This window comes from Mustela erminea, chromosome 6 (genome assembly GCF_009829155.1).
Source record: "Mustela erminea isolate mMusErm1 chromosome 6, mMusErm1.Pri, whole genome shotgun sequence".
Classification (NCBI taxonomy): Eukaryota; Metazoa; Chordata; class Mammalia; order Carnivora; family Mustelidae; genus Mustela; species Mustela erminea.
This window is the reverse complement of record NC_045619.1, coordinates 121,618,638-121,645,011: the sequence shown is the minus strand read 5'-3', so window position 1 is coordinate 121,645,011 and position 26,374 is coordinate 121,618,638. Positions and strand designations below refer to the sequence as shown.

Genomic DNA, 26,374 nt, shown 5'->3' with positions numbered 1-26,374 from the left:
GGACAAAAGAACATACTAAGTGACTTGTGGGTATCTTTGCAGGACAAACCACTCAGTGTCATCAACAGAGAAAAAAGAGAGGGAAAGAGAGATGAATGGATAGCGGGAGGGAGGGGAACCTATAGATCAAGAGCTATGAAAGACATAGCAACTAGTTACAACATATAAACTTTATTTCAATCACGATTTTTAAAAATTATGAGACAATTGAGGAAATTTTTATCCTATGTTTTGTGATCTACGATTTTTTACCTGGGATGGTGGTATTATGGTAAGGTCTATTAAAAGCAATCCTCTTATTAGGAATCAAACTATAGAATGTGAGATTTCCTTCAAGATACTGAGGGGAAGGGGGCGCCTGGGTGGCTCAGTGGGTTGGGCCGCGGCCTTCGGCTCGGGTCATGATCTCGGGGTCCTGGGATCGAGTCCCGCATCGAGCTCTCTGCTCAGCAGGGAGCCTGCTTTCTCCTCTCTCTCTCTCTCTCTCTGCCTGCCTCTCTGCCTACTTGTGATCTCTCTCTGTCAAATAAATAAATAAAATCTTTAAAAAAAAAAAAAGATGATGAGGGGAGGGGATGGCGAGGACAGAACTGACTAGAGGTTTGGAAGCTATAGGATTGTCCATAAGATGATAATGCTTGAAGCTGAGCAGTGGGCTCTGGAGGTTCCTTATGCCATTCTCTGTATCATTGTGTCTGTGCAAAGTTGTTCATAATTCGTATCTAAAAAGAAGTATTGGAACAAAACCAGAAGATACAAATATAAATAACCAAGTTCTTTTTGGAGCTGGTTGTCTCCAAGAAACCTCAGGGGGAAAAGAAGCCCCCGAAACAGCCAGAGGAAAGAACTCCTCCTTCCATAAGATTTTTCAGAGTCATCGTGGCATAATGCCATGGCAAGCAGACCCTTTGTTTAGTGAGTTACGGCTCATACCTCCTGGTACAGCACTGCTTTGTTTTCTCTACTTACTAATTTAATAGTTCCTTGAGACAAGAACTAGGACTTATTTATTTCTAATTTCCCAACACTCCCTGGCTTAGCAATAAATGTTAAACATGGAGATGAATGAATAAAGAAATGAATTAAGCTAACAAGCAAGCAATCTTTGACATATAAAGCACATGTTCATATATTTTGCAAAGAGAGTACTTTCTCAAGGACTGAGCATATCTCTCTGGGTTCATATTTGGGTAATCAGTTGCTCTGGCCTATTTTTTAAAAACAGTTGCAGAAGCTCTACTTGCTTTTGCATTTTTAGAAAAAGGATAATTACTAAAACAATGTAGAAAGTGCAAAGTTAGTTAAATGTAGGGCCCCTGTGGAAAGACTTTGTCATCCCGTTGCGATGGTGGACTTAGTGAACACTCATTAGTCCAGATTAGCTCCTGGCCACAGTGACTGAAAAACAGATGAGAAGTTAGGATAGATCGCTCTGTGGTCCTTTCTAAAACTACCAGAGTGTTAATTTCTTTTATTTTCGAACTAGTTAATAATTTCACTATACTACGTGGTACAACACTGCCACCTATGGGACAACAGTAAAATTTGTTACCACATTACAATTCGTGGATTTTTGTATCTTGCTATTTAAAAATATAGAAAAGTTGCCATCTAAATGAATCCTTTGATGAATTCTTTGGTACCTCTCAAAGTGATATTTTTAAAAAATCTGGTTTGGATTTTTCTTTAAGAAGACAAGTGTATGCAAATGTTGATTTAACTATCTTAATATGCTTTTTTTTTAATCGTTAGTATGGGGACTTAAAATTGAAGACGGTAAAATCGTAACATTTTAAGGAAGACATCTAAAATGTCACCCAGATTAGCCCAGTACAGAATTCGGTGTTGTCCCGTATATGGGATGAAGCCATGGTTTGGCCCACATATGGGACGAAGCTGTCAGTTGAATCCAGTAAAGCCAGAGTATTGTGGAGCAAGAATAGCATGGGCGGTTGGGAGATGTCACAGGGTTTATTTCTACCTGGACTGTTGACTTTAAGACTTAGGATAAATCTTGATGTCTCTGCACGGTGACTGTCTCATCTACAACAATGGTCCTCAGAACTTTTTGATAGCACACTACTATTGGTTAAAATATTTGAGCATAATTCTCTTGATAACTTTGAAGATCTACTTGTAATTCAAATATAGCGAATTGTGTGATTAACTAATATCCCAAGGCACACGTACATGCCTAGAGCCAAACCAGTACAGCATCGTGGTTCAAGAACATAGACTCTGAGCTCATTGGTGGGTTTACATCTCTGCTGTCTGGCCCTGTGACCTCTTCTGCCTGTTTCCTCAGCAGTGAAATAGGATAATAGCCGTCCCTACCTCACAGGGAATTTGTGAGCATGAAATATTAATATGCTAAATGTGCATTTGGAACATTGAAAGCGTTCTGAAAGTACATGCGTTATTATCGCTGTTGTTGGTATCATTAACATTTCCATCTTTGGAAGGTCTTGCTCACAATTTCAGATTTTACCTGACTTCTTACCACCCCTCATAGGAACGTCCTTGCTTTCCCCCTCAGTGTGTGCTGAGGAGGAGTGAAAGTGCCCAGAAGAGAAGCTCTAGCCTCCGTCTTCTCTTGACCTTGTTGACCATGTTCATCTTATTTCATCGATAGTTCGTTTGTGGGAAAACTCTAAACTGTCCATCTTATGAGGGTTCTTTAATTAAGAAGTTAAAACTGTGTAATAGTGTTATCATTCATAAATCCATGTAACTAGACGTTTTGAAGCCCACTGAATTAAAGAAGCCTAGAGTAGCTACTCATTTCCATGGGTGTGTTACTAAGGATTTTAAGAAGTTACAGACGGCGTAACTTTTTGAAACTTGAAAGTGCTCTTGTAATTGTGAAGGAAACTAGAAAAAAAATGAACTCTCATTAGTGTCTCTGGCAGATTGAGTGTAGGGTGAGAAAGCTGGTTTCCACAGACGTAGCTTGTGTGTGAAGTGCTGGTCTTCACAGCACAGAACCTCTCTGTTGTGTAGAAGTAGAAGTTGAAAAGGAAAGGCATATGCATTTTGTCCTTTTTGTAAAGCAAACTCTTTGAAAGCAGGCCCGTATCTGACCCTCTATAAGTATGCCCTTCTGTGGCACAATGGTTGTTATTGTTTAGTGCAAATACTAAAGAAAAGAATTATTATGAAATATTTTTACTTATACTTACATGTAAATATATACCATATATTTATATAAGTACATACTTAAACATTCACAGCTTTTTACCTTAAGAAATATTTATATAATTATGAAATACTTTCTAATAACCTCATTTGGGGTACATCATTTCTTCCGTCAGTCTGCTGAAACCAAACATGGCACGGACATCGTTTGACATTTGAACCTAGTTGATGGCCAGTATGTTCTCTTCATCCCCTTGAAGAGTCAGTATAAAAACAATGCCATTTCTTCCTTTGGATTTTGTTAAATGAACTGCGAACATCATAAAACAACATATAAATTATGCCATTTCTTTTCAGGAATATCATTGGTATTCACTTTGATAGAACTTTATAAAATACCTTTCTTTCTTTTAGGTGGTTGGTTTTAGCTATTACCATGGTACGTTTCTATATGGAAAAAGGAACACACAAAGGATTATATAAAAGTATTCAGAAGACACTTAAATTTTTCCAGACATTTGCCTTGCTCGAGGTAAGTTTTCAATGATGCTGTTTTCCTATTGTTGTAATATTTATTTGGAAAAATTTTTTGCTGAACAAAATCAGTCTTATTTTGCCAATGATATCCATCTATGGATTTGTAGAAAACCAGTGTTCACAGGGGTTAATTTTATGTTGCATGCGATTGACTTGTGATTTTTTTCTTTATTTGCTTACAGATAGTCCACTGTTTAATTGGTAAGTTTCTGATTTAATTTTTATTGTCGGTATAAGTTGCCTTTAGGGCAATGGTTGACTTATTTTTCTCTTTAAGGAATTGTACCTACTTCTGTGATTGTGACTGGGGTCCAAGTGAGTTCAAGAATCTTCATGGTGTGGCTCGTTACTCACAGTATAAAACCAGTAAGTGACACTAACATGTTCTCTTCATGAGCCTGCAGGAAAGATTTTATATTAATAGGAATCTAAGATACTAACATTGCTATATTGCAGGAAGCAGAACCACTAGACACAAAAATGGCTGGGTTTGGATCTAAGTGTGATTGTACATTGACTTAGTGCATTAGTAGAATGACCATGAAACACAAGCAAACTAAATATTTATATCCATAATCTATATTCCTCTGATGCTTCCCAGTTTTTAAAGTGAATACTCATATTCTGTCAAATAGTTAACTGAAAATTTTCTATTGATGTGTATTCTCTTTGATTATGTATTGATGTTGCCACAATAAACAGTGTATTTTTCCTCATTTACCATGTTGTAGCCACAGGCATAAAAAGCAAATACAGTTCTGTAGATCTGAGCAAATGGAAGGACTAAATGAAAAGTTGGAAGGGCTGGGGAACTTAGGGAAATTAGCATATTATTTATTGAGGCATGGCAGGAGACAGACCTGAATCTAATTAATGGCTTAAACCCTTCTAGAAAAACAAACACCGTGCTCACTATGTCAAGACACTGGGCCTTTTAAACCCGTGACAGAAACATTTCCCAGATGGGCCCTTCTGACCTTCTGACAGCCTCCGGTATCTCCTGTCTACTTGAGGACAGATCTCTGGCCTCCTTTCCATTCCTGAGATGCCTTTCTTGTCCCTTGTCTGCTTGAAATGATACCTTAACTCCCTTCCCTTGTCTGTGAGACATACTGGCCCCTGTCCGCGCTCTGGGGACAGATCACTGCTCTTCCACTGCCCCACCACTCCGCACGGTAGCCTCTCCGGACCTCTGTCTCTCACTCAACTCTCTCAGTGCACCTCGCCCCTCACGGCTGACCGCCGTGCCCCGAGCTGTGAGTGCGTGCCATGCGGAGAGCCGGACTTTGTGTTCAGATTGCCACGTAGTTTAAAAGCAGGAGGTCCCCATAAACAGAATAAAAGAAAGTCTATTCCAGACAGCGAGCAAATATAATAGTTGGGCCGGGACTGCAAAATGTCTGAAGACTAAAGAAGAAGAAAGATAAGACAGAGTGGCCGGCATCCACTGTGGAAAGAAGTGAGAGAGGATCTAATGGGTTGCTAGCCCCCAGGAGAAAAAAGTCCCCTTTGCTCTTTTTTTAATCCTCAAAAGGATCTCTGTATTAGTATCACTATTTAGTTTTTTCCAACAATAGTTTCCCACTGGTACCTTTCTACCCCTCTTTAACTAACTCAGCCAACATTTATTGAGTGTCTTCTGTACACTTGACACTGTGCTTGTGTCTGGCTTTACAAGAGTGGATAGGGCCATTTCAGCTCTTTGCATACTGGTTGTTGGGAAGTGGGTGCTGGTCATACAGACGTTGACTCCTTCAGCAAATACTGATCGCACAACTGTTCTAGCCTGAGGCTGTGCTAGGGATCTGGCGGTTAATGATACGATATGGTCGCTTCCTTGTGGATCCTGTAAGTGGGAGCAGCAGTAAACAAGTAGTTACATAAGTACAGTTGACCTTGAACAACCTGCGTTTGAACTGCATGTGTCCATTCATACTCAGAATTTTTTCTTTTTATAAATTTTTTCTGATAATTAGAATACTATAAGTGTATTTTCTCTTACAATTTTGTAAATGACATTTTCTTTTCTCTAGCTTGCTTTATTGTAAGAATGCCATATATAATACATAGAACACACAAGATATGTGTTATTCAGCTGTTTATAGGTTATCGATAAGGCTTCTGGTCAACAGTAGGCTATTAGTTGTTAAGTTTTGGGGAGTCAAAACTTAGAACTTAAATGCAGGCATTTTGGCTACGCAGCAGGGATTGGTGCCCCAACCCCCACATTGTTCACGGTCTACTGTAATTGTTTCTTTGTGTTAGTGTTAGTACTTTGAAATAAGAGATGAATATGTATTACAGTGTACCTGGGGACTTAGCCTGACTGAGGGAGGGAAGGCAGGCTTCCCTGAGGAAGGCGTGTGTAAGGAGAGCACTGATAGATACCCAAGAATCAGGCAGACAGACTTTCATACAAACTGGCAGGTGTTATAGTACAGATATGATCAAGGAAAGTGAGCAAATCACAGCTCAGGATGAAAGGAGGAGTTTGGGGAAAGTTGTCTAGAGGGCGTAATGCTTTAGCTGGATCTTAAAGGGTGAGAAAGGACTTTCCATGGGAACTAAAAATGGAGTAAGTAGCATTATAATTGGAGGGAATGGCATGTGTTAAGATATAAACGTTCAGAGCATGTTATGGAAATAATAGTAAGTTGGTGTCACCAGGGAGAGCTGGTAGTCGGAGGCTGAGAGATTGCAGATGAAGTTGGGAGATTCCGGAGCTCAGATTGTAGAGAACCTTGATTGTGATCCTCTTGTCCTGATAAGGAATGGGGAGCCAAAGAAGCTTTTAAATCTCAGGATCACTGCTTCCAAATGTGTTTTGGTTTTGCGTTGAAGAGAAGACTTCCATCCATGAGGAGAGTAGAAGTGGAGAGGCTCTTTAGGAAGCTGTTAGAGTAGTCTGGATGGAGAAGATGGTGAGGCTCCGAATGCAAATGGTGGTCATAGGACAAAAGAGGAGTGGACAAATGCAGTAGCTAGTACTGCAGTAGGCTGGGTACCATCAGATGACCGTAGAAAGTCGGACTGTCTAATGGTTCCCATGCTGGTTTTGAGGGGGTGATGTTGTCACAGGATGGTTGAGTTAGCAGCCAGAGCGAAGGCTAAGAAAGAAAAAGCACTATAAATTTGACCATTCCTGTGCCTGGGACATATTTGTGTGTTTTCATGAATTATGTAGTGGTGACTCTGTTTTTCTGTCTTGCCTCTGCTACCCCTGACATTCAAAGACACACAGTAAAAAATGAGTATATCTTCATGGAGAAAAATGTTCAAGGTTAAACCACACTGTGGATTTCTCTGTGATTCTCCAGATCCAGAATGAGGAGAGCGTGGTGCTTTTTCTGGTGGCGTGGACTGTGACAGAGATCACTCGCTATTCCTTCTACACGTTCAGTCTTCTCGACCACTTGCCATACTTCATTAAATGGGCCAGGTGGCGTTGTCTTGCAGTTTAGTTTCTCACTAGTGCATGTGTGTTTGTGTGCTGAGCTAACACTAGGGAAGGAAAATTTGTGTCTTAGCCCATGATGCCAGGATGCTGTTTTCTTGGCTACTAGCAGTGTTGTAACTTCAATTCTAAAGGCTTAATTTAATTATCAGAGAAAAATCATATTAATATATAATTTGAGTAGAATTAGTGCCAGACGAGTTGTGTCAATATCCTCACATAACCTGAATTGGTCACTCATTTTTCTTTGAAAGCAAATATATATTTTTAAAAAATTATATTAGTTAAACTTAAACTCTGTGCCAAAAATATGGTATTTTTTGCATGGTTTAAATTATTTTGATAATTAATAATTATAATTATTGATAAAAATATAATTAATGACAAAATAATTGAATTATTTTGATAATTAGTATCTACAGTCCTTTTTCATAACTCATATATTATACTTGTTGAAATGGACTATAGAATATATTAAAAAATCCAAAATGAAGGGGAAAAAGACCTTTTGAACTGCTTATAATCCCCCTCCATGAAGATAATCACTGTTAATTATATTTATACTCAGACTTTTTTTTATATGCTTTTGCTCCTCTTTAGACATTTGTGGCTTATCATTTTGTTTATTGAAATGCTTCAGAATTATAATTTGAGCTTAAACCTATTGTCTCTCATAAGGAGACTGCGCTCCCATTTCTATGTTGGGTTGGTTTTATTCTTATCATAACTGAGCATTTTTTCACTTTGAGCAATTGGGCCTTTCATGCGGTTGGCAGTTTGTTGTGTTGCTGGACTAATCCTAGAATGAATCTCAATGCACCTTGAATCTTGCATGATGACCTCAGTCTTCTGGACCTCCAGCACCTTTGAAAATACTAACTCCTGCAATAGTCTCTTCACTTGCTGTATTTGTAGAACTTATTTGAGAAAGATGATAGTCTTTAATGTTTCGTCTGTCTGCCTTTCGGAATGCACCATGCATGTATTGACTTCCTGGAGAAGTTCAAAACATGCTTAAATTTGCTGTTTAGAAATCCTTTGTCAATTGAACTAATGTTAAACCAAGTACTCTAAGACCTTTCAACTTTGAAATGTACCTGTTAGCATAATACATGTCAGTTAATCATAATCACGAGTAATATTTCATGTTAAAAATCTTAAAAGACTCCAACCATCTATATATATTTACCAGCCTCATTAAAAAACTTCAAATAACATCTGTATTTATGTTCAAATGTTGAAGTTGTCATTCTCAAATAAAACTTCACAGTAAGAATGGGTTCTTATTTATTCATAGCTAGCCTACTGTGACCGTTTGAATATACTTCCGTTCTACTTATGTGTAAGAAGTGTTCCTAGAAAAGCCCACTGAATAGGCACTTGTACGTTGTTATGTTTGATGTTAATTTCCATTTTAATTTCAAAAATGCATCCCCTTCAAAAAAATTTTAGGTAACAATTAGGAACCTTTAATGAGGAATTCTTTTTCTGAATAGGTAGTTAAATTTCTCATGCTGCCATCAAAGCTTACAGAGTTGGTGACATGCAATCTTTCTAAATACAAAGCCAGTAAATTATATCTTTTGCTATCGTTGCATTAAAAATAATCAGTGGCTGAAGGTTTCAAACTAGTTTAGTCTAGGAGTGATATGCTTTTTTCTTTTTAAGAACAGTGCTTCCAGAAAAATCACTGGAGAGTCACATAAAGTTTAAAAACTCCGTAAAAAAGTTTGAATGTCTTACTTGAAAAGGGATATAAAATGTTCAGTTATATGATTTTTAAATTGAGTTAGAAAATTAAGATTGGAAAAGAGTGATTTAAATAATATACGAATAACTATACTACTAGTAGTAAGAAAGCAGATGATCTACCCACGGCAAGGAGGAGATAAACAGGTACAATAAAAGGATCATTGGTCTTTCCATTCGCCACTGAATCTATTTTGGCAAATGTTTCTGTTCCCACACCATGTCCTACCCGTGTATATCCTTGACATACAGGAATAAGGTGATTTTTTTTTTTAAGATTTTATTTATTTATTTGACAGAGAGAGATCAGAAGTAGGCAGAGAGGCAGACAAAGAGAGAGGAGGAAGCAGGCTCCCGGCTGAGCAGAGAGCCTGATGCGGGGCTCGATCCCAGGACTCTGGGATCATGACCTGAGCCGAAGGCAGAGGCTTTAACCAACTGAGCCACCCAGGTGCCCCGAATAAGGCGATTTTTGAGTTGTCTCCAAGTTTCTGCCGTACTGATAAATTTAACGTTTCTTTACAAATATCTTAATGCCAACAAAATGATGAAATAAAATACAGATTAATTGATTTCTGTCTTTTTCCTCCAACAATTTAACCTTTATTTTGGTAACTGCCTTTGAGAGAAATTATTTTCTTCAGTGGAGAAATGTTGTTGCCTTGGATCCTTGAAGTTGCTCTTGCTGGAGGCCCACAGAGACTCATAGAGCCTTGCCCTCACATAGGCATGAGTAATGGCTGGCCTACTGTGCATTAGAGACCTTGCCACAATCCAAATGAACAAACTGTGATTTTGGATTTTGAATAGAACTTTCTTAGCTATCTTAAGCAAACTGTTCCTTTAATGTGGGAATTTTGGAAACAGTTTCTCTTACCTGTTCTGTTAAGAGAACAGTTTTAGATAATATATTCATTAGTAGTTCCTGATACTTTAGTATTATTTATATATTAGATATACCAAATATATGAATATGTATAAATATATATTTAGTAGTATTATGTCAGTTTTCTGAAATAGTAATTAACTGTCTTTTAATTAGTAGCCACAAAGGGGTTTCCAAAGGCTTCCAAGAACCATTTTGGTAATTTCGAGATTTAGATATAAAATTAGGATCATAACTGGTCTTTTTTTTTTTTTTTAAGATTTTATTTATTTATTTGACAGAGACAGTGAGAGAGCACAAGCAGGCAGAGCAGCAGAGGGAGAGGGAGAAACAGGTTTCCTGCTGAGCAAGGAGCCTGATGCGCGGCTGGATCCCAGGAGCCTGGGATCATGATCTGAGCCAAAGGCAGTTGCTTAACCAGCTGAGCCACCCAGACATAACTGGTCTTTTAAAGCACAGCACTTGATCAATAAATGACAAGCTGAAGGGGAAAAAAAAAAAAACACAAAAAACAACATTCAGTTTTGATTCCAGATGTCAAAGAAGTTACCCTTACAATGCCTTATAATACTTATAGGTGCTTTATAATGTATTATATACAAGACTTACGTCCTTTACAATAAAACTACATACATATACATTGTTAACACATATACCATTATTTCAGTACTGTAAAGTAAGTTAACTTCTTATCTTATTAAGATTTTGCCATCTAAAATGGAAACTGCTATGAGAAGAAAGGAGGATGATTAAAATGATTAACAAATGATTTAGGTGCCTGGGTGGTTCAGTTCATTAAGCAGCTGCCTTCGGCTCAGGTCATGATCCCAGGGTTCTGGGATCAAGCCCTGCATTGGGCTTCCAGCTCAGCAGAGAGCCTGCTTCTCCCTCTCCCTCCTGCTCTGCCTGCTTATACTCTCCGTCTTTGTGTCAAATAAATAAAACCTTTAAAAACAAAAACAAATGATTAAAATAGAAAAAATTAACCTGTGAGGGACACTGTAAATATGTGTATTTTTAAGTTTAAAGACAGTAGTAGCAAAAGAATGATAATGTCAAATCCAGTCATTATTTTAGAAAAATAATTCTCTGGGGTCTTTCTCCAGATATAATTTTTTTATCATCTTATATCCCGTCGGAGTTGTTGGTGAACTTCTTACAATATATGCTGCCTTACCATACGTGAAGAAGACAGGAATGTTTTCAATAAGACTTCCGAATAAATACAATGTTTCTTTCGACTACTACTATTTCCTCCTTATAACCATGGCCTCGTATATACCACGTAAGTTGTATGATCATTAGTACTTTGATTTAGCGTAAGCAGCGAGTATTTTTGTAAAGTATGATGGCTAGTTTAATAAGACCTGATGGCTTTCAAATACATTAAAACCTCTGTTCAACCCCAAGTTTATTCATAATTTTAAGTAATGGAAGAGTTGAGCAAGTCAAAAAGGACTCTTAAAGTTATAAGGAAAAAGGTAAGTAAATCAATACACAGATGATTGCTTTCTCAGAATCATTTAAAGAGAAGCTGAACTACCCCCCCTTTTTTTTTTTTTTTTTTTTTTTTTTGATAAAAGATAGAGCACACATCAGTGAATTATTTGCCAGCATTTAGAATTATTTGTCTGAAGATAAACATGTAGTCCCAGAAAATGTCAGGTCATTTCTGTCTAATCATTGAACATACACTTGGAAAAGTTATTTAGGAGTACTTAGACTTGTGTATGTTGCTCTGTATACTAGAACATAAGGAAGCTGCTTTTCTTAAAATATTTTGAATAACTCAGCCTCTTCACTAATTTCTCATCATCTTTCAATAGTTGCCATGAGTTGGTGAAGCTCTACTCACTTCACTTAAATGCCTTTAGTGGTTGGTTTTTAGGTCAAATTTTTGATAGTCACTAGCAGGGAACAGGAACGTTTGTGAGGGATATGGATGGAGCTGGGTTGGGTGGGCTTACATACCCACATATGTCCATGAGATGCCCTCATGGTACAGGACAGCAGATGGACCCGAGAAAAGGGGGCCAGGCAGTTTTCTTACGCCAGAACTTTCTGGCACAGTGTCCCAGGAAATTTTGAAGATATCTTTATCAAGAATCTTAACTTCGGACTTTGCTAAAGAATCCCCAGCATTTCAGGCATACCCCAGAGATACTGCAGGTTCAGTTCCGACCACTAAAGCGAACATTGCAATAAAGTGAGTCCAACGATGGTTTTTGTTGTTGTTGTTGTGTTTTCCAGCGCATGTAAAAGTTATGTTTACATTATACTGTAGTCTCTTAAGTTTGTAATAGCATCACTGTGCACACCTTAATTAAAAAATACTTTATTGCTAATAAATGCTCGCCATCATCAGAGCTTTCAGCGAGTCAGTACCACTCATTATGACGAGTACAATAATAGTAATGAAAAAGGTTGCAATATCCTGAGAATGCAACCCAAAATGTAACACAGATACATGAAGTGAGCACCTGCTGTTGGAAAAACGGGGGCAGGAAACTTGTTCTAGACAGGGTGACCACAAACCTTAAATTTGTAAAGATCGCCATCAAAAAAGGCAAGCCTGGAACCCCCGGAGGCCTGCGGGAGGCCTGCAGAGTGCGGGTTACTGGGTGCTGGGTGTGACCTACTGTGTGTGGCCTCTGCCCATGCGTGCTCAGCCTGAGCTCTGGCAGCGTGGGGGGCGGCGGCTGCGGGGACAGATGCTGTTCTTGCCCTCAGACTGCCTACGTGGGGGAGGCTTCTAGTATAAATAATTGTCAACAGCACCCTCCTTTGTTTTCTTTTTTCTATCAGTGTTTCCACAACTCTATTTTCATATGCTACGCCAAAGAAGAAAGGTGCTTCACGGAGAGGTGATTGTAGAAAAGGATGACTAAACCATGCCCCCGAACAAGGTGCTTTTTCCAGAATAACCAGGATTACTTGAGTCCAAGTTTTAATAACAAGAATAAACAACTTTATGAAATACTACAGATTGTATGATTTCTTAGACTATAACGTGAGATGCGGTATTTGCCAATATTTGTCTTCACATTTTCTGTAAGAACTATGCAATATTTATTACCAACTCCTGGGTAGGGGATGATCATTAGGAAAATAATTGGGTGTATTACCTGGGGGAGGGGGAAACCTTTTTAAAAAAAATTTCACTAATTTTTTGTTTTTGCAGCATATGCTCCAAGGTTTTTAAATCAATATTTGCAAATTAGTTTAATGATTTAACATTATGATACTTGCTGGTGGTATTTATGTGATATTTATAAATGAAAGTAAATGCGGAATTATAATAACATGTTAATAATGTATTGGTATTTCCTGAACCCAAAATCTGTTTCTTACAAGTTATAAGGCAGTTGATTAATAGTTATTTTGGGAAGCATGGACATCATTTGTTTTGATAGTACTTTTGATAGAGATAAAGCAGATGTATAACAAGAATATTCAAGTAGATATCACAATTGGAAAATCTTTGGATAAATGTTTAGACTGTTAAAATTACATGTACTGCTAAGCAAAGTTGTTTTTTATTTGCATTAACCTTCAAGGGCAACCTTTTCAACTATAAGGATTTTAAGGGATTAGAAAGAATAAGTGTATACTTTGTTTTGCTTGTGAAAAAAGAATAACATTGGGTCTGATTATAATGTTATAGTCAGAACTCTGGCTGAGAAAGACTTCTCTATACCTGGAATCATCTAGTAAAAATCGTATTTTGATAATCTCTTGTGGGACTTAGGTAATGAAAGTTTGGCATATGACATAACAGACTCATTTTATTCTGAACTCCATTGGATTTCAGGCAAGAAGTCTTATAATAAACCTTTTGTCCATGTGTTTAGCAGACAGTAGATAGACCATGTATTTATTTAGTAGATAGTAGATGGATAGACTGATACTTTAATACTGCTTTTAATTCCTAAGGAAGCCCTTTAAATTTTTCCCCTTACATTAAGGTATGCTGTTTTACTGACCCAGTTTAGAGAGAATATTTGATGTATAACGTAAAAGAAAAGGGGTTTTTGTGTTTGTTTGTTTGTTTATGGTTTTGTTTTGTTTTGTTTTGCCTATTGCAGATATGGAGGTGGAATTTTGGCTTTCAATGTTCTGTACTGTTTGTGCTTGCAATCATCATGTAACATTGCACTTTTTCAAACTGTTTGTTTTGTGGTCCCACCTTCTCAATTTTCTTTATATGAAGATTTGCAGTTCAGAATCATTTTTGCAAACTTTCATTTTAGGTAACATGATTTTCAAAAGGTGCTATTTCCTTTATTACATTTTAACATATCTCTGCAGCTGAATGTTTTAACGAGCACTGTGTGTTCTATGTATGAGGTTACTAATTCTCCAAATGCAAATATTCATTCTGCCTTTACTCTGCTTGATCTGTTTTTATCTTGAATTTTTATATGGAAGAAATTTCTGGGGAGTTTTTCCCTTTGGTGCCATCGCCTAAGAAGTTCCCATACATCTTCATCCTGTCAGATGCCTGTCTTATGAAAAGTATTTTAAATGCTGTTCCTAAAACCTGTGTTAATTCAACCTGTACTCCCTTCAAGCAGCTTAATAACTCTTTTTTTTCGTTTAGTTCTGGCATATCCCGAAGTAGGAATTGTGATTAACTTTAATAAAAATGAAAATGTGTCAAACTGTTATTTAGTGACCTCTGTTAGCATGGTATCCTTAAACTTTAGAGTTAGTCTGTCTTCAGTATCTTCGATATTCAACTAATTCTAAACTATCCCTTGGGTAGAAAGTAAAGTGTTTAAATCAGAGTTCGATTTGAAAGAGAAAGTATTTGAAATTCCTTTGCATGTGTTTCCTGTGCCTGCAGGAATTCCCTTTTGGAATTCTCCTGAAGTCTTCCCAACTTTCCTTTTCCGTTAGACAAACCAGGACATGAATCAAACAGAACTTCCATTCAGTCCTATAGACCTCGGCATTTGAAAAACATATACCAAGAAATTATGATACTGGCAACTTTCAATTATATTTAATAACATTACACAAAATTCTGATTGTTTTTCATTTTCCATTGCTTTAAAGATTGATATAAAATATGTTCAGCATGTGCAAGTCCTTTTTTCTTTTATTTTTTCTTAGCCTTAATCTGATATTAATACAACAATGTCCCTGTTATAACTTAATTTTTAGAAGTATGCCAAAATAAACATAAAGTCATTTTCACCAAAAACTTTTATTGTTTGACCTCTGTAGATTCTCAGGTGTATTATTGTCTCATCTTTGGATTTGTAAGCGTCTGTTTGGTCTGCCACTATCTTGTGGTTTCTGATGAGACATGGCAAGTGAAATGGAATCACACAGTAACCTGTGTGCCAAGGACTGTTGAGGGGAATTGGCATGTTTTTCTTATCATGCCTCTCTCCACCCTACACGGGAAGACCTCTGACATGATTGTTAGGTTAGACTGGCTAGGAAATCACATTGCAAAAGAATTACAAAATGTCAAGCATTAGTAATCTGATGTGGTAGGATTTTTTTGTTACTTATGTGTATATAAGTATATCATCGCCACTAAATAACATTCTGGTTTAAAACTTTTCAAATAGACTCAAAATCAATGATAGATATGAAACTTAAAATAAATCATTAAGGCACAAGAGAAGAAAGGAAATAACTATAAGAAAAAAATAACTATAAAAACCAGCATTTGAATTATTTTTCAAATGAATGTGTAAAACGTAGAAATATTTTCCATTAACCTATATAGTGATCTCGAATATAAATATAGCTGATAGAAGGAAAAGTAACTGTTTTGTAATTACTAGTATAAAGGCATTGAATGGAATTGAAAATTCAATTTGTTCGTATTTTTAGTCTAGATTTCAAAACAACTGAAATAGACAGAAGTCGTTCCTCCAGACCTGAAGCTTAAAAATATGTTCTAAAGTTTTTAGATTTTTTTTAGCATTCCTATTAGCAGCTTTAAAAAATATTTTTAGCATTTTTTTTTCTTGAAATAACTTAAAACCTAATAGGAAAGTTGCAAGAATGCTAGATAGCCTTCCCTTGAATTCCTGAGCCCTAACACTTTGCCCCTTTTGATGTAGTATTTCCTCTCTCTCCCTTCCTCCCTCCCTCCTCTTCTCTCCGTAATGTTTTGTGAACCATTTGAGAGTAAGTTGAAAACATTCACTTATGATGACTTCACTGTATGTTCCCTAGGAACAAGGACATCCTCATACACAGCCACAGTACAATGACCCAAATCAGGAAATTCATATTGATAGAGTATCTTTTTCTCAGCTAGGACCTCACACAAGCTTCCTCAGCAGGGTGTTGGGAACAAACCACAAACATGTTTTGGGCAAGATGCAGTCCTGGTTCAGGCGTCACAGTTCCTTGTCACCTCTTCCTGTCTAGAGTGGCTCCCTGACTTTTCTTCATGCTTCATGACTTTGACATTTCCAACAGTACAGAAGAGCTCCTTTGTAGAAAGTCTCTCAATTGGATTTGAGGTTTCCTTGTGATTAGATTTAGTTTATGCACATTTCAGCAGGAATATTGATTTATTTCATTTATTGGGGATATTAACTTCAGTGTGTTAGGGTTTCAGTTTTTTTAGTGTTTTGGTAGTGGGGTAACACACAGGTATTTTAGTAATAGAAGGCCTTTTGGTCTGGTTCTGTGGAGTTGGTCTTTGAAATCAGGCACTGGGATTTTTTTTTTTTTTTACCTGATTATGCTTGTCCTCTGATATATGAAGATTGATATCTTTTTAAGTCCTTAAAAAGTACTGTATTCTTTTTACACATGCAATTTCCAGGCATATTATTAACTCACCTTTATATTGACTTTAATGGCCCTAGACTATAAATCTCTGTGAGTAATTAATGTACTTTGATTTTGCTTAAGATTTCTTAACCATAGCATTCTGTCTATGCTGTTATATCCTCTTACTGTGTTATCTTGCTATACTAAAATGCTAACTAACTCAAGATTGAGATTGCTGTAAAAATTAATTTTATTTCTTGATTTATGGTAACACCTTATCCCTATATTTTAAAATTCAATTTGTATAGTTGAGAATTAAAAATTATTCTTCAATCCACTTAACGCTTTGTGACTTGACTTTGAGGATAGAACCCGCAGAAAAATGGTTTTCAGAGCACAGTTTTATGAGGGTCAGCTAAGATCCCTGACTCCCCGCCCCACCTCTGCCCCCCCCCCCCGCCAGTAGAGAGGGTATATCAACAGCCTTGGGGCCGAAAAGTCTGCATTTTTAGCAAGATGGGAGATTACCCTGGTGCAGGCAACTTAGTTACTGCATCACCTTGGAGGAACACTATGGAAGGAAAGCATCAGCAGGTGGAGGGAGAGGTCTTCTTAGAAGTACCCTCTCCCAAAGACTATACTTTCAGGGATCATTTCTATAGTTTGTTGGTTAAGAAGTACCCTCTCCCTGTACGTCATATCACTGAAAACAACATTCCTGCGTCATTCTGTATTGTCTCCAATCAATGACCACCACAGCCGGAGGTTTATACAAATGAAAAACTTGAAAACTGAAAATGAAAAACTTGAAAAATGAAAAACTTATGTAATATGAAGAATTAAGACATTCTGTGTTTTTTTAAGCATCTATTATTTTATTCCCATACAATTGCCCTGTCTATGCACTGATGTAGTACGTATAGAACATAAGACAGGTCATGGTGGTAACATCCAGGGTAGCAGGTGTTTTTGCTGTGCTGAATTTAATAATAGGAGATAAATGGACATCATTACAGTTAGAAACTATGTTACAAGATTTCAGTATAGTCGTATTGTTAATTGAAATCAAACACACACATACAAAGGAATATATTCAAGATTGTGGAAAATGTATATGTTCCTATTTTTAAGAAATATGCATGATAGAAAGTAATTATCATTTGCCTGAATGATTTATAATTCAATCATCAGTTGACTAAAATAGGTTTGTGCCTAAATGAAAATGTTCAGAACCTGGTTTTTATTGAGTTAAACTTTAACTGAACTTCATTGGAACCTTTACAACACAGAAATTAATCTTAAGAACTGAGGAAGTGGAAAGACTAATTTACAGTAAGTGTACTCAAAAAGAAAAAATGACTTTTGAATGATTTTTAGTTGGGAGAATGTAGATTTTTGAGCTTCAAATTTCTTTTTCTTTTTTTTTAAATTATTTTTATTTTATTTTACATAGAGAAAGAGATCACAAGTAGGCAGAGAGAAGGGGGAAGCAGGCTCCCCACTGAGCAGAGAGCCCGATGCGGGGCTCAATCCCAGGACCCTGAGATCATGACCTGAGCTGAAGGCAGAGGCTTAACCCACTGAGCCATCCAGGCGTCCCAAATATTCTTTTTCAAAGACACAACTTTATTTGTAACTTGAGTGCATAAGCATTTTCACCAGAGTCTGGTGTTACTTTTTTGTTTCAATTCCAAAATTAACATGATTTATATAGAAACCAATTTTATAGCATTAAAAATGTATTACATCTTTTAATGAAAATTAAAATTTCAGAAAGCTCAGAATTTCTTCTTTTTTTGGTAGAAGAGTTGCAACTCTCTGTAGTCAGTAGTGTGAACTACCAGTTGATAGGTATCAAGAGTTAGGTATGATCATAGATCGAAAAAGGCTTTAAAATTATTGTGTGAGAATGTTGGTTATTTTTATGTTTTTTAAGATTTTATTTATTTATTTGACACAGAGAGAGAGAGATCACAAGTAGGCAGAGAAGCAGGTCAAGAGGGGAAGCAGGCTCCCCGCTGAGCAGAGAGCCCGATGCGGGGCTCAATCCCAGGACTCTGAGATCAGGATCTGAGCTGAAAGCAGAGGCTTAACCCACTGAGCCACCCAGGTGCCCCGAATGTTGCTTATTTTTACAGGTTGTCCATGTTCAGAGTCATGAAGCAGTTTTGGTTCTGGAAAATTCCTAATTTGTTATGCTACAGTTATCTGTTTTATGTAAATTATTCACATAGTTTTTGGGAAAGTATGTTTAAAATGTTTTCTGTGAATTAATCTTAGAGGCATATATGTACTGTAAACACTCACTGAATTTCCTTCTTTTGAAATAGATTTTTTTGTTGAGTTAATGCCAAAAGAAGGAAAGAAATCATTACCACATTTATTTTCAAGTTCTATGGAATGAAGTCTGAATTGTTTTAGAAGCAATTTCACTCTGGTAGTGAACAAAGTAGATATGTCTGCAGGGGTAAAAAAAAAAAAAAGGTACATGGATTTATTTCTTGACACAAAATAAAAAATTATGACAATACTTTAGGATATTGTTATTAGGGTCTGATGATCGACATTTTAAAGTTCTGTCTCATCAGCTCCAGTCAGTGGTTTTGCTAAGCTTCAGAGTCCTCTGTAAAGAGGGTAGAAATAGTCTGAGTTGCAAATGAGAGAGCATCTGTAACTGTAGCAGAGTCTGGCAAATATAAATGATAAGGGTTGGTGCAAATGACAGTTCGCTTTTAATGGTTTTGTAACAGTATTGTGCCAGGTGAAATTTCTGCAGTTGTACCAAACCCTCTTGTTTCTTGAGTAGAGTTTAATATCACTGACAGAATTGTTTTGGTTAAATTTTCTTTTCCTGAGGCACCTGGGTGGCTCAATCAGGTAAGCATCTGCCTTCAGCTCAGGTCATCATCTCAAGGTCCTGGGATGGAGCTCCATGTTGGTGTTGGGCTCCCTGCTCAGCAGGGAGCCTGCTTCTCCCTCTGCCTGTGCTTCCCCTGCTTGTACTCTCTCTCTCTTTCTCAAATAAATAAACAAAATCTTAAAAATTTTTCTTTCCCATATATTTTTCTTTTTTTACCGATTTGAAAGATGACTTATATTTAATGAATTTTCTTATCTGAGTTGGAAACAGAAGAGCATTGTTTCATTTAATAGAAAGGTGGAAAGGAGCTACCTATAAATTGATCTTTGTTAGAATATATATGATATCCTCATGGGCATGTCTTAAGATCATGAGTATTTAAAATAAGGTAGAAGCTGTGGTGAGATTTGTTCAGCCAGCCTTGCCCCCCAGGGAAGGAGGAGGGAGACTCTGATCCACCAACAGGAGACCCAGGGCTGAGGGCGTGGGGCCACTATCTCTACAACAGGAGAGCCTTTTAAAGAATTCCATTATGTCAGCATTTATTAACAATTTGTATGTATGGTATTGCCTTAAGAATATAAAAGTTTTATAGGTTTCTCAAATGAAGAATTCCTTAATCAGAATATAATGAAATAATTTTATTCTGAAATGCCTCATTAATCTGCCATTGTTAGCAATAAGATGATTTTCCAAAAAACTTAAGCTCATCTTCAGAACCCATTTAAAGAAATTAGATGTAAATCTTTGCCATCCTAAATGGTGTGCAAAATCTAGATTATAAATTAACTTCTGTCATTTCAAATCTGAAAAACTAGATCAAATTTGTTATAAATGAAGTCATATGGTCCAATTGTTATGGTTTTAGATGAGTCAAGTTCACTGGTCTTGGAGAGACCATGCCAGCTTACCCTGGCTGCTCAGAAATGTCAAATTCAATCACTACAGAATGATGCATGGTAAAATATAAATTTATCTTCACTTTTCCCCTTGTTCCAATACTTTGGGCATTAATAACAGCTGGGTACCTTTTTAGACCTTTATAAAACAGACTCACTCTTCCCCATTACACCCTTCCCCCACATGCACATGTGTGTCTGCACACAGATTGTTAAATAAATGCAAATAATCTGTATATTTTGTATAATTCTGTTTGCACATTTTAGAGAGTTGTATGTACATATATATGCATGCTTTTCATCCTATGTATTTCTCCACTGATGTGCATTTTGTTTATAATTTATAATTATAAGTACACAAACATAACTATCATAATTAAATGGTAATGATGGTAATAGTAATATCCGTATATAACAGTCATTGAAATTTATTTTGTACCAGACCATGGGCTAATTTACCTCACTTAAAAATAACAACCGATCGGGAGGGAGACAAACCATAAGAGACTCTTAATCTCACAACACAAACTGAGGTTGCTGAGGGGCAGTGGGTAGGGAGAGGGTGGTTGGATTATGGACATTGGGGAGGGTATAGGCTATGGTGAGTGCAGTGAAAAGTACGTAAGCCTGACGATTCACAGACCTCTACCCCTGGGGCAAATAATACATTATATGTTAATAAAAAATATGTAATGCAAAAATATTGCAGATCAATCTTCCTTGTGAACATAGACAAAAAAATTAGAATATTAGTAAACACAATCCAGAAGTATGAGTGTGTATTTGTGTGTGTGTATATTTTACAATAAGACATCATTTGGACGATCCTAGGAGTACAAGTTTGATATAAATATATATCAAATATATATTAAAAAAACAAGCAAATGGGGTACACACTATTTTAATAAACATTTTACCAATAAAGGATTAGTCTCAGGTTAAGCAACAGGCCCAAGAACATTGCAACTTTGTGTACATATGTACACATAAGAGTCTCCCAGGTGTAAAATTGTTAGGTTAGGGGGAACACTCACTTTAAATTCTGGTACATGCTGCTAAATTGTGTTCCCTAAAAGCTGTTATCAATTCAATCCCAACTGCAAGGTAGGAGAGCCCCTGTAACCTCACATTCTTTCATGCTCTAATGCGAATCTTCATTTTTTGCCAATTCATGTGCACCTGCATATTAAAATTGCACATATTTTCATATGTTTAACGGTTGTTTGTATTTTTTTCCCTGCGAATTGCATTTCTGTGTTGTTTGCCCCCATCCCGTGGAATTGTTAGTCATTTCCCCTGATGTGTCGGTGTATACATGAGTCATCAGTGTTCTTCCTTTAGCATACACGCTGCTTTCCTTTGAGTGTTTCTGGTTAGCATTGTTTATGATGGCTTTTGCTTTACGGGAGATCTAAATTTTTATGCAAAAAACCTGCTAGCCTTTTCCTCCGATTTTACGTTTTGATTAAAAAGACCTAGACACCTCAAAATCTTAAGTACATTTTCCTTTCTTATTCTTTCCTGGCTTGTGTTAACTTTGTTTTCATTGGAAATGTTGAGTGTTGTGGTGTAGGGTAGGAATCTAATGTTATTCTTACCTGCCTGAATTTCACATTATTCTAACAGCATTCACCGAGCAAGACCTGTCTTCCTCTCACCAGAGTAGAATGCTGCCTGTGGCATATGTCAGGGGACTTTTCATTTCAAGGTTACTTGAATATACAATACTATTAGGGGACAAGGGAAGTGTCTTGCACTTGTCACACACCCAGGGGATTTGCACATCTAAGTTCCTGTTCTTGACTCTCCGTTTGTCTCCATGTCTCTTCAAATAGAAGCATGAATCTATTTTCATTCTAAAACAAATATTTGGTGGGGGTGTGTTTTGTGTCTCAGCCTATTGGTTGTGATGCCTTTGGCTGGAGACCCTGGGACACTCACCAGGACCCTGGCTGCTCATGGTGCGTGCCTCTCCCCCCCAACCTTCCCCACATGCATGTTCCCCCACCAGGGCCCATGTTGTGGCTGACCCAGGCCTTGCTGTTCTTGTCAGGGTTGCAGGATGCCCCCAGCAACAACCATCAGGGACTTTTGAAAAAACAAGTTTCGCTAGTCACAGGTCCTGGAGGGTATATGGCAGGTCCAACGGCCACACAGTGAGGTCACAGAGAGAGAGAGAGAAAGAGACCATGGGGTTCTGTCTTCATGGGGTCCCAGGGTGGAGGGCCTAGGGCTTTGAGGACTCGCTCTTTATCAGTAAGTTGAAGTGTAGGATTTAAAGGGCAGGAAGGGAGAAGCAGGGTCACTCAAGTGGTCAGTTATCTAGACCACCCAGGGCTTTCTAAAAGGGGAATTCCCTGGCTGGGGCAGCCCAGTCCCCTGGCCGGGGCAGCCCAGTCCCCTGGCCAGGGCTACAGCTGGCCAACTGTTCATTCGAGATGGATCTTTGAAATGGAGTCCATCACCTTCAAAATCCTAACATCAGCACTTATATTACAATCAGAAGTAATTCCCAGGAACTTACACTACAAGGGAAGATAGGGAAAATCCATTTACGACCTACTTGTTGATTACTTTTTTTCCTTCCTGTAGGGCCAGGCCTCAATTAGAAATGGCATGTTTGGCCATTTATGAATCTAGAATTCATAAATCTAGAATTCATATGAATTCTAGAATTCATGTAGAATTTCTTACCTTTCTGTGGGCTGTGTAGAAATCCCTTAGTCGAACAAACAGCATTTTTATCCAGAGTCAACAATATGGTAGATTTTTGTTTTTAAGGAATATGATTTTATTTATTTATTTATTTTTTTAAGATTTTTATTTATTTATTTGACAGAGAGAGATCACAAGTAGGCAGAGAGGCAGGCAGAGAGAGGAGGAAGCAGGCTCCCCGCTGAGCAGAGAGCCCGATGCGGGACTCGATCCCAGGACCCTGGGACCATGACCTGAGCCGAAGGCAGAGGTTTTAACCCATGAGCCACCCAGGCGTCCCAAGGAATATGATTTTAAAATTGAATTCTCTACATAGAAAAACCTCCAAGATAAATTGTTCATGGGAAAAAAAGCAAGGAGTGGAATAGTGTGTATAAGAGGCATGTTTAAAAAGTGGATTTGGGGCATCAAGGAAGACATGTGATGCGACGAGCCCTGGGTTTCCATACAAGTGATGAATCACTGAACTCTACCTCTGAGACTAAGAATACACGAGATGTTAACTGAGTTTAAATTCTTTTAAAAAGTTCAAAAAAAAAAAAAAAAAGGTGGGAAGAGGTGTGGTGCCCGGGTGGCTCAGTGGGTTGAACGTGTGACTCTTGGTCATGGCTCAGGTCTTGATCTCAGGGTCCTGGGTACAAGCCCCGTGGTGGGATCCACACTAGTGTGGTGCCTACTTAAAAATAAATAAAAAGTGGGAAGGGGGGGGAACCATATATTTGTGTGTATATACAGAAATATCCAGAAAATAAGGATAGTTTTTACCTGTTGGGGACTGAGGTGGCTGCGGAAGTGGCCAGGTGTGGGAAAAAATAGAAGACAATAGAATTGTCACCCACTGGTGACCATTTTAGACTTCCTCATCTTTGAAGCATGTGCAAGTATTATCCGGCGGCTCTTTCAAGGAAACCTCTTGACTCCAGGGCAGCAGGAACTTCAGAAAGGTGAGCATGGGAAGTTGCCCGTTACTATTCCCAGTGCTTTGTTAAATGAGGAACTTTACCAGAAGAGATTCTTTGGAGCGGCCGCGGCAGACAAGGGGCTGTGTGCCGCGCGAACTGAAATGTGTGAGTGACAAGTATTTTTATGATACATGTAACTGAGTGAAGAAACCACACCAAAATTTTGTATCTCAATACAACAGGTCTGTGAATCTCTCACATCCTCTGGGTTGCCTGGGCTCAGCTGGGCAGCTTGCTTATTTATTTATTTATTTATTTATCTATTTATTTATTTATTTTTGCTCCATGTGATGCTGGTTAAGGCTACAACCAGCTGGGGACTCAACTGGGCTAGACCATCCCCAAGGACTCACAAATGTGACTGAGATTTGACGCTGCCTTCTGGGAGCTGAGCTGTGGCTCTGCTAGCTTTCCTCTGCTCGGATTTTGTCTGTGGCTCGGCTTCTTCAAGGTAGATGGGTTCTGAGCGACTGTGTCCCCAGAGGAAGGAAGGGGAGGGAGGCTGTCCCCGTAAAGTGAGACCCAGCCCCGGTCCCACACCTGTTGTTCAGGCAGACCCAGAGCCAGGCGAGACTCACAGGAAGGGGAAATAAACTCGCCTCTCCATGGAGAGAGGGACAAATTTATGTTCATCTTTCGTCAGTCACAGGAATGAGACTTTGCCTGAAATTAATTCTAACTAAAACATCCACTGCACAATTCATATTAAAAAAAAAAAATTCCTAGCTGGGAGACTTACCAGATTCCTTGGTAGAAGATCATAACTCCAAAACCCACGTGAATGCCCCCCACCCCCGCCCAAGGATGAAGAAGGAATGGCAGTCACAGCTTACTTAACACAGAATGTCTGGGCAGCTTGCAAAGTTGGGTTTAGTGAGTTTTGCTTTGGAATAACGCCCTCTGCTCACCTCAAGGGAAACTCCAACAGTCGCCGGCAGTCCGCTGCTGCATTTCTTTCAGAGTTCGTGCATAATAGCCAAATAATATTTGAAGAGCATTAAAATGTTTTCAAATTCTAGTGTTAGGAAATCTTTAGTTCCTGTGAGAAATTGATATGATTGTTTTTTATACTCAATGCAAAACGTATAAGGAATATCAGAAAAAAATTGCAGGTCAAATTTAGAAATACTGTAGGATATGAGTTGCATAAATTTACATGTTAACTATGCCTTAATGAGGATTTTTTACACTTGCTGTATTTTCCATGCAGTTCATTGCTGTCTATTTCTATTTTGCCAGTTTAGTGTTTGGTGCTTATATATCTTCTAAAATACTCTCTAAAATAAAGCAGACACTATATGAATGAATGAAACAATGTGAGCATTGTTATGGATGGGGAAGATAGAACATCGCTACACTGTCATGATTGAAAGCAAGAGAATAGTGAATCCCTAAGCACCTGAAGTCTCAGGGAGGGTAGGAAGGTGGTGCTGTAGGTCTCAAAAGTATTCTTTCAAAAATTCTTGCTTGTAGATGCCCTGTCCTTCCAACTAAGAATAAAAGGGATTTCCTTAATCCTATAACTAGTTTCTACAAAGAGCCTACACCAGACAATCATACTAAAGGATGATCTAGTGATTTTTTCCCCTTCTTATAACAAGACAAGTGTGTTTATTATTACATTTTCAGTTCAGTCTTGTTCTGGAAGTCCTGGTTAGCAGAATAAGGGGGAGGCAAGGAGAGAAGAGGGGGGTAGAAGAAAGAAACAAAACCGTCATCAGTCCCAGATAGTTTACAGAAATTTAAGCAACACAGAAACTATTCCTGGTTTTTAGGAATCAAGGAGAAGTGATAGTTGTAAAAAGGTAACAGGAAAAAAAAAAAAAAAGAAAAGGTAACAGAAATAGGAATGCAAGGGACAAAATGAAAGCTAGCATTCTGGCTTGTAATAGAGATTTCTAGTTGTCCCCCAGATCTGCTCTGCACTTTTTTTTTTTTTTAATAGTCATTGAACCCTTGAGTTACAATAGGGCACTGAACATAAAGAGAGTTTCTAGGCTCCCTTATAGCTAAGCATTGCTCTCTGACTGAGTTCTAGCATGGAATATGAGTAGAAGAAGTGACAGGTGACTCTTCTAGTAAGCATGCTGTTACAGGAATGCAGCTGTGGTGGTGGGTCTGGAAATGTGATGGACATTAGAACTTCCCAGGATCGGGGGGGCAGTAGGAAAAAGGAACATTGATCTCTACCAGCAGGGAGCAGCCACAGGGCTGCTGAATACAACCATGCCTTCGTACGGTGCACTAGCCCAGCAGGCTCCATTCCCAGGGATGACAGTGTGAATCAGTCCCTAGAGTGGTGCAGTGTACATCCTGAACAACCATACACAGTAGCCAGTAGTCTTGGGAACCTTCCACCTGGACTGTTCCAACTCTTATTATTCTGGCTTTATGTTACTGCCTCTGAACCTTTATTACAAGTAATAGAAG

At 38.0% G+C, this 26,374-nt stretch overlaps 1 protein-coding gene across 2 annotated transcripts in view; it reads left to right on the top strand.

Moving 5' to 3' along the window:
• HACD1 (3-hydroxyacyl-CoA dehydratase 1) overlaps positions 1 to 25,772 on the top strand; it is a 31,238-nt gene extending 5,466 nt beyond the window's left edge. Inside the window, exons 2-8 of one of the 2 annotated variants that reach the window (XM_032349530.1) lie at positions 3,550 to 3,667; positions 3,855 to 3,873; positions 3,950 to 4,038; positions 6,990 to 7,111; positions 10,868 to 11,046; positions 12,567 to 12,667; positions 24,232 to 25,772. In XM_032349530.1, the coding sequence (XP_032205421.1) occupies positions 3,550 to 3,667; positions 3,855 to 3,873; positions 3,950 to 4,038; positions 6,990 to 7,111; positions 10,868 to 11,046; positions 12,567 to 12,649 (610 nt within the window). In that variant the 3' untranslated portion in view covers positions 12,650 to 12,667; positions 24,232 to 25,772. Of the gene's footprint in view, positions 1 to 3,549; positions 3,668 to 3,854; positions 3,874 to 3,949; positions 4,039 to 6,989; positions 7,112 to 10,867; positions 11,047 to 12,566; positions 12,744 to 24,231 lie in introns of those variants that run through there. The other variant, XM_032349529.1, reaches the window with a different exon arrangement.
• The last annotated feature ends 602 nt before the right edge of the window (positions 25,773 to 26,374 follow it).